Source organism: Enhydra lutris, unplaced genomic scaffold (genome assembly GCF_002288905.1).
Source record: "Enhydra lutris kenyoni isolate GAN:26980312 unplaced genomic scaffold, ASM228890v2 scaffoldscaffold51, whole genome shotgun sequence".
Taxonomy (NCBI): Eukaryota; Metazoa; Chordata; class Mammalia; order Carnivora; family Mustelidae; genus Enhydra; species Enhydra lutris.
In genome coordinates this window covers 11,911,634-11,922,938 of record NW_019154135.1, presented here as the reverse complement: position 1 = coordinate 11,922,938, position 11,305 = coordinate 11,911,634, and the positions used below count along the sequence as shown (strand labels likewise).

The 11,305-nt window shown below is 51.2% G+C and overlaps 1 protein-coding gene across 1 annotated transcript in view; it reads right to left on the bottom strand.

Annotated features, from left to right (window-relative positions):
• Positions 1 to 10,657, bottom strand: part of LOC111157082 (Sad1 and UNC84 domain containing 3) — a 19,181-nt gene extending 8,524 nt beyond the window's left edge. The window contains exons 1-6 of the mRNA XM_022518306.1: positions 10,482 to 10,657; positions 8,426 to 8,487; positions 6,429 to 6,532; positions 2,960 to 3,000; positions 1,702 to 1,867; positions 548 to 632 (exon numbers count right to left, since the gene is read on the bottom strand). Of these exons, the coding sequence (XP_022374014.1) occupies positions 548 to 632; positions 1,702 to 1,867; positions 2,960 to 3,000; positions 6,429 to 6,532; positions 8,426 to 8,487; positions 10,482 to 10,657 (634 nt within the window). The remainder of the gene's footprint in view (positions 1 to 547; positions 633 to 1,701; positions 1,868 to 2,959; positions 3,001 to 6,428; positions 6,533 to 8,425; positions 8,488 to 10,481) is intronic.
• Positions 10,658 to 11,305: the final 648 nt, after the last annotated feature.

Genomic DNA, 11,305 nt, shown 5'->3' with positions numbered 1-11,305 from the left:
GAAAGAAAGAAAGAAAGAAAGAAAGAAAGAAAGAAAGAAAGAAAGAAAGAAAAGAAGATTCTCTGGTTCACTTCCCGATGTCCTTTTTACTCAGATTTTGTTTATTTATTTGAGAGAGATAGAGAGACAGCATGAGCGGGAGGGAAAGAGGAAGAGGGAGAAAGAGACTCTCCAGCAGGCTCCCCACTGAGCAGAGGGCCTGACGCCAGACTTGATCTCAGGACCCCGGGATCATGATCTGAGCTGAAGGCAGACGCTTTACCAGCTGAGTCACCCAGGTGCTACAATAAGTATGTTTTCTGAATAAAAAAAAATAATAATAAAAATTTAAAAATAAATAAATAAATAAATAGAAAGAGGGCCATCTGGCCGGCTCAGTCAGTCGAACATGCAACTCTTGATCTCTAGGTTGTGAGTTTAAGCCCCCCATTGGGTGTAGAGATGACTTAAAAATCAAATCTTAAAAAAAAAAAAACTTAAAAAAATAGAAAATAAAATAAAGAGGCAGGGACGGTTTAGAAGCATTAACTCTTCAATTTTTACTCACCTGCTGATTTAAGGGCGTAGTCGGCCATCTGGACTTGGTCCTCTCTCAATTTTTTAAGGATATAGTTGACCAAGTTTGACATTTCCTGTGCAAATATCATAAACAGTTCTCTGTTAACAATCTCCCCCAACTGCTCAAGTTCTGACCATTCACTTTGTTATCTGGACCTGAAGGCCGTAATCTGCGAATTACCGACGGTGAACATTGAGGGAGCTGCACTGAGCCAGTCGCTGAAGGAGGATTTCTAGTGCCCACCACGGCGCTGGGGCATTGCCGCTCTCCCGGCTGCCACGTTGTGTCCAGATGCGCCCCCCACCCCCCAAGTCCCAGCAAGGTTGGACCCAAGGCCCCTTCAGAAGCCCTAACGACCTCCCGTCATGCTCTGCAGTGAGGCGGTCACACAGGGTTCTGTGTGCCACCTGCTGGGTGCCCCCTTCATTCGTGTCTCTGCTTAGAAATTAGACTTGATCATTCTGTAGGTGTTCGGGCATCAGGCCGTTTTCACGGAATCACCACTGCTTGTTCCGGACGCCTGAGGGGCTCAGTCGGTGAAGCGTCTGCCTTCAGCTCCGGTCATGATCCCCGGGTCCTGGGATCGAGTCCCATGTTGGTCTCCCTGCTCAGTGGGAGGCCTGCTTCTCCCTCTCCCACTACCCCTGCTTGTATTTTCTCTCTTGCTGTGTGTGTGTCTCTCTCTCTGATAAATAAATAAATAAATAAATAAATATCTTAAAAAAAAAAAAAAAGGGAAGAAGAGAAGTGCAGGAGACGGCAAATGCCGCCAAGCCGACTGAATTCCAGCATCACCTTCCCTAATCAGGAGCTGATGAGGTCAAGGGCACTAGCTTCGGCTCCATGGATAAAACTATTCTGCTCCTTAAGTATTCAGAGGCTGCATTTCTGAATGACCTTCTGTTTGTTTTACTGGAAAGTAAGATGGAATCGGCTATTGACTTGGGGGAGGGGGGACGTCCGTCATACAGCAATGGTCATCTGTGTGACACAGCAGTGATAGAGAAGGGGTTCTCAGGCAAGCCTTCGCAAGGTAAGCTCCTGTAGGGGAGAACGGTCAGGAGGACACAGACACACAGCCGCCAGTACCTGAGTTTTCTGCTCCCAGAGCCGTGCGGTGCAACCCTTCCAGGCCACCTTACCTCGTCCGTGGCCTCCGGGGGCTCTTGGTCCCCGTCTCCATCCACGTTCCAGCTGTGGCTATGTAGACCATCCTGCGTATCTCTAAGCAATGCCTTCAGAACATCTATTTGTTCAATTAAAAATAGAATTTCACGGAAGTTGTTCTCCAAAGTCTGGCTTTCCTTCCTGTAAAGGGAGATCCCCAATGTGAAGGGAGGGGGAGTGGGCTTCCTGCCATGCCCTGGGCCTCAGGAGCAGAGGAGGAAGAGGGGAGGGGCTTTATGTTGGAGCAGAGAGACAGGGAGCCCAGAAACGCCCCGTTGTCCAAAGCACCACCTGTCACTCTCCCTGAAAAGCAAGGACATTCAGGGGAAGAAGATTTCAACGTTTGGGGCGTGCTCTAGGCAGGGAAGTAGGGATCTTCCAACCTTGCATGTCCCTCATCCTTCCCTGGGGGCTCTGCTACCCTGACCTGAGGCTACATGACTTCACAGCGTGAAGCCTAAATCTCTAAGGGCCCTCTTGTTCCCTTGTTTGGATGGGGGAATCCTACATTTCCAGTGGGGTATGGAGCAGAAGGTTCATCCTGAGCCCTGAGATCCTATGGATGAGGCTCAGGAAGGAGGGTGGCTGCAGGCTGCGTGGCTGGAGATTACAGCTGGGGACCGCCACCTGTCACAGTGACAGCAGGAGGGTGACAGCTGACTGCAGAACAGGTTGAAAATTACTGGTGGACCCAATGAGAAGATGTCAAGCCAGCAGGTGTTTCTTTAGGTTGAAAAATGGACACACTATGCACCTGGTACTCCCCTCTGCTGCCCAATCGTAAAACAGTACATGTTCAAGGTTTGGCAAATACAAAAATCCTCAGGAGATAACACTGTTGCATTTCAGTGTGTTTGTAACAGTTTTTATCCCATGTGAAAAATGAATAACAAAATAGAGATCCTGTTTGTGATCTGGTGTCCTGCTCTGCTTCCCAGGCACTAGATACATGTTATTATATATTATAATCATTAAATACATGCATTAGTCATTATTATAGTTAGTTTGAAGGCTCCCTAATTCCCCATTACAGGGATATTTTCCAATGTATTTAGCCATTGGCTTGTTTTTCTTCTCTAGGCAGCTTTCATTTTTTTCATTGTAACTGACTTTGAAAGCAGTGTGTATTTCCTTAAGGAAGTGGGAGTGGTTTTCATTTTATGGTTTTTAGAGAAGGATTCTGTTGCTGGAGTCCCAGCAGCAGCGCCCCACAGGTCAGAGCACGTCACTCACTTTAGAAGTTCCAGCTGCTCCTTGGGTATCCGGAGTCTGGCCTGGAAGAAACCAAGGGACTCAAATCATCCCGCATCCTGCCTGTCAAGCAGAGTTAGCGTTCTTATTCGTAAAGGGGAAAGAAATCCCGTTTGCTCCCTGACAGACATGCATGACGGGGAAAAGCCAAGCGTCCTCTAAGACACCTGCACGTCTGTCCTGGTTAGTTTGTGGGGACCGAGCCACACCCGAAGCTGAAACTGACAGCTGGAGCATAAGAGGGGCTGCTTCTCAAGGTAGTGCAAGTGCTCAGTGCCCCTGAGACACAGAGAAGAGGTGGTGGGGGGCAGGTGGGAGAGAGGGAGGGAAGGGACAGTGCCGGGAGGAGAAGGGAGAGTGTGGGGGGGAGATGGTAGGGGGATTGTGGGGGAGGGGACAGAGGGGATGAGGAGGAGGGAGGGAGGGGCCAGAGGGCCTTGCTGAGGCCTTAAGCTGTCCTTGTAAATACGGAAGGCCATCCTCTTTCTGCTTAACTGATGCATCTATGGTGGGATTCCATTAGCAGAAGGGCAGACACTGACCTAGGCTGACAGGTGTCTGACCTTGACCATTGACCATCTCTGTGGGCAGGGGTGGTGCCCCGACCAGGCCCAGAATGAGCAGGGGATGAGGCTGCTGCTGAGGGTGAAGGTGTCAGCGGAGAGGGGGACATGGGGACCGGGACGGCAGGCCTGGATTCGGGCTGCAGCCCACGTGGCCTCTCTGCCTGGGCGCCAGCTCCTCTGCGTCCCCAGGTCCTCAGCCACGTGGCCTCCAGGCTCTCCCACAAATGGCTACAAACCCAGTAGCCTCCAATGGGAGAAAGGTACCCCCTTGGTGTCGGAGGCCGTGCTTTCCTCTGAAGCTGGGAGAGAGGGACCTTCTGCCTCCTGTTTCTTCTGGCGTCTGGTGGCTCCTGGCTCCCCGCGACGGGCTGCCTGTGCCTGGCCTCCAGACCTTTCCCTCTGGGCCCTTCAGGGACCCCTGTCACTGGCTCTGGGGCCCACCTGGGAAATGCAGGACGATCTCCTCTCAGGACCCCTCATTGCATCTGATGAGACTCTCTTTCCACATCAAGGTGACGTGGGTTCTCAGGCGGGGACCTGGATGGCTTTGGGGGGGTCCCCTTCCAAGCCAGTGACCATGCAAGTGCTGCCTGGGACACAGTTTGCTGTCCTCCTTCGCTCACCAGTCTGCCTTTCTGTTTCAAAGACCTGCTCTCCTCCCTGTTTGCCCTGCGGAAATTAGCTCTGTGCTAGTGTGAGGACCTTGGGCCTTAAGGAGCACAGTGTGGTGTGCAGTGAAGTGACACTGCTGGGCTTTTTTTTTTTTAAATTAAAAAAATTTTTTTTAAAAGAGAGACAGTGGGTGTGTGTGAGTTGCGGGGGTAGAGAGGAAGAGAATCTCAAGCAGGCTCCCCTCTGAGCAGGGAGCCCGACATGGGGCTCAATCCCAGGACCCTGAGATCATGACCTGAGCTGAAGGCAGATGCTTAAGGACTGAGCCCCCCCGGCATCCCTAAAAATCTCAGGATGTAAAAAAATTATATTTTGTTCTGGCTTCTCCCCCAAATGGGTTTCAGGGGGCTTCCACCACAGGAACAGAGACAGCACGAGAAGACCCAGGATGATACACTGGTGAGGAAATAAAAGGGCGAAGAGAAAGGGGATTGGGAGGTGAGATCGCCCTGCAGGTCGGGAGCCTTCCCTGCCCGGAAGCTGTCAGCTGTGGACCCCACGCTGGGTTCCAGCACCAGAGCCACGGAAGTGGGGGTTGACATGGGAAGCGGAGGTGCCCAAAATTCACACCATGCAGTGCCAAAAAAGCCAAAAATCAAAGGTGTGGGAGAAGCTGCATCGCACCACGCCTGTTGACGCCACCAGCACGGGGTCCCCTGAGAACTTTCTAGAGTCCCTCCCTGCAGGCAGTGTCCTCCCCAAGAGCTCTCAGGGGCTAATCTTCTTGGGCTGGTCGCAAGTTTCGAGCACGGGCTTTGTGCCCAAGTGGGAGCACTGTGCTCTGCTTTTCCAGGCAACGTGGATGAAGTCCGGGGTTTCCTGCCCTGGAATGCGGCTCTAGGAAGGTGCTCTGGGACCAACCCGATGCCCATGTTCACATGCGCCATGCACAGTTGTGACTTCTTTTTTCCCTTAACGAAACTCCTGGGAGACGTCCTTGTCCTTGTGTCCTTGTCCTGTGTCTTGCCCTGTGTTCCTGTACACACCCTGCGAGAGGATCGTTGAAGGTGTACTAGTTGCTGACTGTATTCCAGGTTAGTAATCAAGCTCGCTGCTTCCTAGAGGGGCTCGATGTCAACCAAATGAGTGTTTGGAGCGGCTACCTTGCAGTCACTGGCCTGATGCTCTTGACAGTGACCATATGGGGGGTGGGGCCGGGCAGCGTGGGTCAGTAAACCCACGTCCCCAGCAGAAATGGCCAATAGTTAAGATGGGCAGGTCCAGTCTTGGCACAACCCAGGTTTGAACTCAAGCCCCAGGCACACGAGTAATCTCTCTAATTGTTCTAAGCAGCTTCCTAACCTGTAAGTGGATTTATTAAGTAGGATTTATTAATACTCTTGTGAAATCCTCATTTTGAGGAGAAACTGAAATGTGTATTTAATGTGCTTCGGGTGTGGGGTGATTGCCCCGTCCTCCCTCCCCGTGAGGTGGAGGAGGCACAGCTAACTTCTTGAAAAGCACGATTAAGTTATTAAGGTTCAATATACAAAGGTCACCTAAAATCTGGGGATTGTTTATCCTTCTTGTAGGAGTTTATCCTAAATGAAAAATGTGGATTCTTCTAGAAGGGGACTCAACTCATCCCAAGCACGAGGTTCCATACCGTGACCTCATCACTTCCCAAAGCCCCTCCTCCACACTCCTGGGGACTGATTTCCACTGCGAGGACACCAACACTCAGTCTGTGGCATTCTGACCCTAGCCCCCCAAATTAAGGTCCTCCGCAAAATGCATTCATTCTGTCCCAATAGCCTCCGAAGTCTTGGCTCATTCCAGCACGAACTGAAAACTCTAAAGTCCCGAGCCTCGGCTAAATAGCACTGAAGTCCATATGGTTTAAGATCCCAGATAAAATTCATCCCGAAGCAAATTCGCCTCCAGCTGTGAGGCTAGGAAATCAAACACGTGATGTGCTAAGTACAGGCATGAGATGGGGAGAGGACAGACATCCTCACTGCAAAAGAAAGAAAGAAACAGAGAAGACGAAAGGTTCCCAAACGTTCACTCTATGGCAGGAACCTGCCAGGATCAGAGGCTGGAGAGAGTTTGTAGGTCAAATTGTAGCTTCGTCATAAAACCACTTAACAGGACTCTGGTCCCTGAACTATTTCTATCAGACATTCACATGCAAAACGGAGGTAACACACTACAAGTTGGAGCATATTAAATCTTAAACGAGTGACATACAAAACGGTTTAACAAAACGTCACCTGGTAATTATAAAGCCTCGAACCGTACTCTGCAATTAGGGCGTAAAATTGTCTGGATTTGTGAGGAAACTCTGTTTCTTGTAGCCACATGTGATTGCCAAGTCCTATGAAAGAAAAGGCCAACTCCGATGAAAGATTCTGTCTGCAAACATTTGTGATATCCTACTTGTATTTCTTCTAAAGACTTTTAAGTCATCTGTACACCCAGTGTGGGCTCGAACTCACAACACCGAGAGCAAGAGTTGCGAGCTCCACCGACGAAGCCAGCTGCCTGCCCTGCCATGCTACCCGCACTGGTAAGAATTTCTCTAAGCACGAAGGATACATATCCTTTTAAGGAGGATATCAGACCCTTGGGCGACAAGATGGAAAATGGCAATATTGGGTGCTTAACAAAATCAGTTCTCCATTGAAATGTTCACATGCTGGCAAAGACCAGTAGGATCTACCTTCGTAGGACTCTGAAATCTAATCCCAACCTTACAGCAACCAGAGGACTGAGGACTGAAGGAAAGAGCAGATTATTATTGTTAAGAGTGTGGGATTCCTGCTCCCTGTCTGCCATCCCTCCACGGTCCCACCATGGTGGCAGGGACGAGGAGCATGGGGGGGATGGGAGTGCACAGTGCTGGTGTAACTTGCTGGCTCCAGGGGGCTAATGCAGACCTGTTCTTAATCTACAGGGCCTGGGAGTTTTGACCTGCCCAGTGTTCCCACTCCTTTGAGCTAGAAGAGTTTTCTGGGAGGCTGTGATATCTATTGAAAGATTTAAGGACAGGGGTGCCTGGGCAGCTCTGTGGGTTAAGCGGCTGCCTTCAGCTCAGGTCATGATCTCAGGGTCCTGGGATAGAGCTCAGCAGAAGTCTGCTTCTCCTCTCCCTCTGCTCCCTGCTCGGCGATCTCTCTCTGTCAAATAAATAAATAAAAGCCTTAAAAAAAAAAAGATTTAAGGACAAAAATTGGCCTTCCCCACCCGGGCAAGGAATAGTGAACGGGGTAAGTGGCAGACTGCCCCACAGCATGGGAAGGGGAAGTCAGAGGAACAAGTCTTTTGTGGGAACAAGGCTTGGAAGGGAAAAGGGGGTGCACCATGCATGGCGGGAGCTGGGTGCAAGCTCAGAAGAGATCACAGAGAAGATCCCAGGCTTGGTCTCAGGTGGCTCTGCGGGGTCTGTGTGAGCCAGGGGTGAAGGTTAAGGCAGAATCAAGACTCTGGAGAGTCCTCATTCTCTCTCTCTCTCTCGATGACTCCAGGAAATCTGTCTGGTCCATAGCGGACCACTGAGAGAGCAAACAGTGATCATCAGTAAAAAATGACTACAGCCCTCAACAAGGAGGAACAGTGATCCCTGAGAAAGGGGAAAAAATCTGACTTCCTGAGTCACCACATTAAAATATTGAAATGCCCCATTTCCAACACAAAATTACAAGACACACAAAGAAACAAGCAAGTATGACCCATTTAAAGAAAAACAAATGGACCAAAACCATCCCTGGGGAAGTCCAAACAATGGACATAACAGACAAAAACTTTTTTTTGAAGTTTTATTTATTTATTGAGAGAGAGCACGTGTGTATGTATGCAGGGAGAGGGGAGAGGGAGAGGAGAAGCAGGCTCTCCACCGAGCACAGAGCCCAATGTGGGGCACCATCCCGTGCCCCTGAGATCATGACCTGAGCCAAAGCCGAGAGTCGGATGCTTACCGGACTGAGCGCCCCAGGTTGGAGCCTTGATTTTGCTGGGTACTCTGTGCTTCAAGTCATCGATACATTAGAGCGATTTACCGTGTGCTAGGGGATGCGATGTGCGATGTTGGCAGTCAGAGGCCTGCAATCGGCACGTTCAGCCATTTCTCCAGCCCCCCGGGGACAGGTGAGTCTTTCTTGCCATCTCCCTGTGACATTTTTGACTTCTCGAGTTTGCTCAGGAATTTTGTTCCACGGAGATCCCCCTCCCCACACAGAAATGTCCTGTGACAAGGCTTTGAGAACCTTACCTATAAGAAGAAGAGTCAGTATAGACACTGCACTTATGACAATCTTCCATGACTGGGTTAACCTACAGAGAAGAAAAACAAAAACAACGTAAGGGTCCAGCACCAAGAACCTGTACTTTGGACATGAAACTGACCGCCATAACCAAGTCCACAAACGTGCTCCTTCTGGGCTGGTGTGAGAATAAATTCACTTCCCAAGGGAGCTTTGGAATTGAGAGAAAACAGTTTTGGGGGTGGTGTATTTACACACTCAAATGTCCTGTCCCTGTCACACGTTACATGGTTATGCTGGTGTTTATGTCTTGTGTATGCACTGGTGTTTTCATGTGTGTATAGATGCTTACGAAGGATATAATGGAAAGGGTTATCTTTGGAGGCAGAAGGAGAAGAGGTCAGAGTCTGATTTTGTGGAAATTAGGTATTAAAGGGCGCCTGAGGGGCTCAGTTGGTTAAGTGTCCAACTCTTGGCTTTGGCTCAGGTCTTATTTTTTTTTTTTTAAGATTTTATTTATTTCATACACACACACACACACACACACACAGCACAAGCAGGGGGAGGGGCAGAGGGAGATGTAGAAGCAGGCTCCCTGCTGAGCAGGGAGCCAGATGTGGGGGCTCTATCCCAGACCCTGAGATCATGACCTGAACTGAAGGCAGACACTTAATGGACTGAGCCATCTGGGAGCCCCATGGCTTAGGTCTTCATCTCAGGGTCGTGAGATTAAGTTCTGTGATGGGCTCCATGCTGGGTGAGGAGCCTACTTAGAAAGAAAGAAAGAAAGAAAGAAAGAAAGAAAGAAAGAAAGAAAGAAAGAAAGAAAGAAAGAAAGAAAGAGGTATTCAGCCAAGGAACTAGGATGATTAACAACTATCTGATGAAGTTCTTTAAAAAATCCTAACGCTTCCCCTCACTTTTCCTTGCTGTCTACCATCTACACAGTGAAGGACACAAATCCTACCGCCAGACTCCGCGACCTTCGCAGGATGAACTTCGCAGGATGAACACACCCGCGTCAACTCCCCAGGAATGAGCTAAAGCCCGGCGCAGCCACTCTTGTGCCCCCATCAGATGGTGTCCTTTCCACCCCAAAGGTCACCTCTGTCCTGACTCAAAAGTTTTTCCTCTATTCTTCGCCCTCAGAGGGAGGTGTATCTTGAAGCCACATCCTCTGCAAATACTATTTAGGGTCATGTGGGGGGGGTCCACTGCCTAAAGAGAGTTGTTGGAGGCGGATCTACAGCGCGGGTGAGCCCTCACCACGGACTGCATGAACTGAAAATGACCACATGCCCGTGTCAGGCAAAGGTTACGTCTGTTTTTCCAGAAAACCCTGGCTGTCAGCTTCTGCTTTTCCAAGCCTCTTGGATGCCTTTTCCCCGCCTGTGGGCCCTTGTCTTCGGCGAGGACCGCCCTTCACTACTTCTGCTTCAGGGGGTCCAAAACTGTCTTCCTGTATCGTGACAAATGACACAAAACGTTGTAGCCCTCGCTCCTTTGGGCAGTTTTGTTTCTGTGCTAGGGCTGTGCTGTCACTCCCGTGGCTCTCTGGTGACTTTTTGTTTCTGCTTTCCCAGCAGGCGGTGGGGGTGGGGTGGGGGTGGGGGGCTGGGGTCTTTATCCCGCCCCCTCCCCGGGTGGGCGGGGCTTCCCTGCCACCTCCTTGAAGCCAGTGCACACCTGCTCTGACCACAGGACGCAGTAACTGGCTTCAAATGGGTGCCCGCAAACCGTGCATCATTTGTCCCCCAAGGATGCCCTCAGCACTCCGTGTCCAGGCTCCTAGACCAGGTAAGTCACAGAGAACCGACAGCTGGGTCACAACGGGAATGATCTGTAAATCCGGAGGGCACAGCAGTCCCCATGCCGCTGCTGCGCTTCTGGTTCACAGTCCTTGTGGCCCCTGGGCTGGAAGGAATCAAAGTCCCCCCCCCACGCGTGGAAGGGAGACCCCGTGCCCTGTGGTCAAGAGACACCTGCCAGGAGACTGTTAGGAAATGACTTTCTCTCCAAAAGAAGAAAGCTTTCACTGGGTCCGTTCCCACGTGAGCATCGCACGTCTGGCCCGCGGCACTGCGAGGTGCACGGCCGTCCCTCCCCAAAGCCGCGTACCGGCTGGCCTCAGGGCTCCGGTCCTCCGCCAGCGGGATGTGGAGACTGGCGCTGCCGCCCGCTTCCTCCGAATGACCTCTCAAAGTCCTGGCGCCCCTCCTCGGCTTCCGCCTCCCGCTCATGTTCCCCGCACAAGGTAGCACAGAGCTGGGAGGAGGAAGAAGGGCGTCCCCGCGCTCTCTGCTATTTTAGGAAAAGCATGACGCCCTCCGCAGAGGGCCTGGGTTGGCTTCTTGTCTTCTCGGGTGCTCCTCTTTCGAGGGGGGAACTGTCTGTGGGCGAGCAGATCTGGACCCGCTGAGGACCCTTCTGTTGCATCACCTGCTGTGACACATCACAATGGGACCCCCCACCCGCCCCGGGTCAGGCGCTGCACCTGTGGCCGCCTCTCCGCCCACACAACCTCGACCGGAGCGCGCCTGTTCGTGCTTCACCGTAACCCCGTCTGAGGTCCCCTGTACCCAGCTCCCCGCTGTCACCAGCCGGGGGTTTGCTAAGACACCACGGAGACCACGGGAGACCCCAAACCATCGCTCCCCAATGTCACTCCTGTCCCTTCCTTCCCACAGGGAACTATGATCTGGAAACCGACATATGGAATTCCCACGAATTTTTGAATGTTCATCACGATACACGTGTCCTTACAGAACACAACAGTGTGTGTTTGCTTTACACCGAGATGCCTTCCTCCGTTTTCCCGCGTTGTCTTGGGACGTCTTCACTTGGGCGCGATCGCTTTCCACGCCCACGCAGTCTCCGATGATAGATTC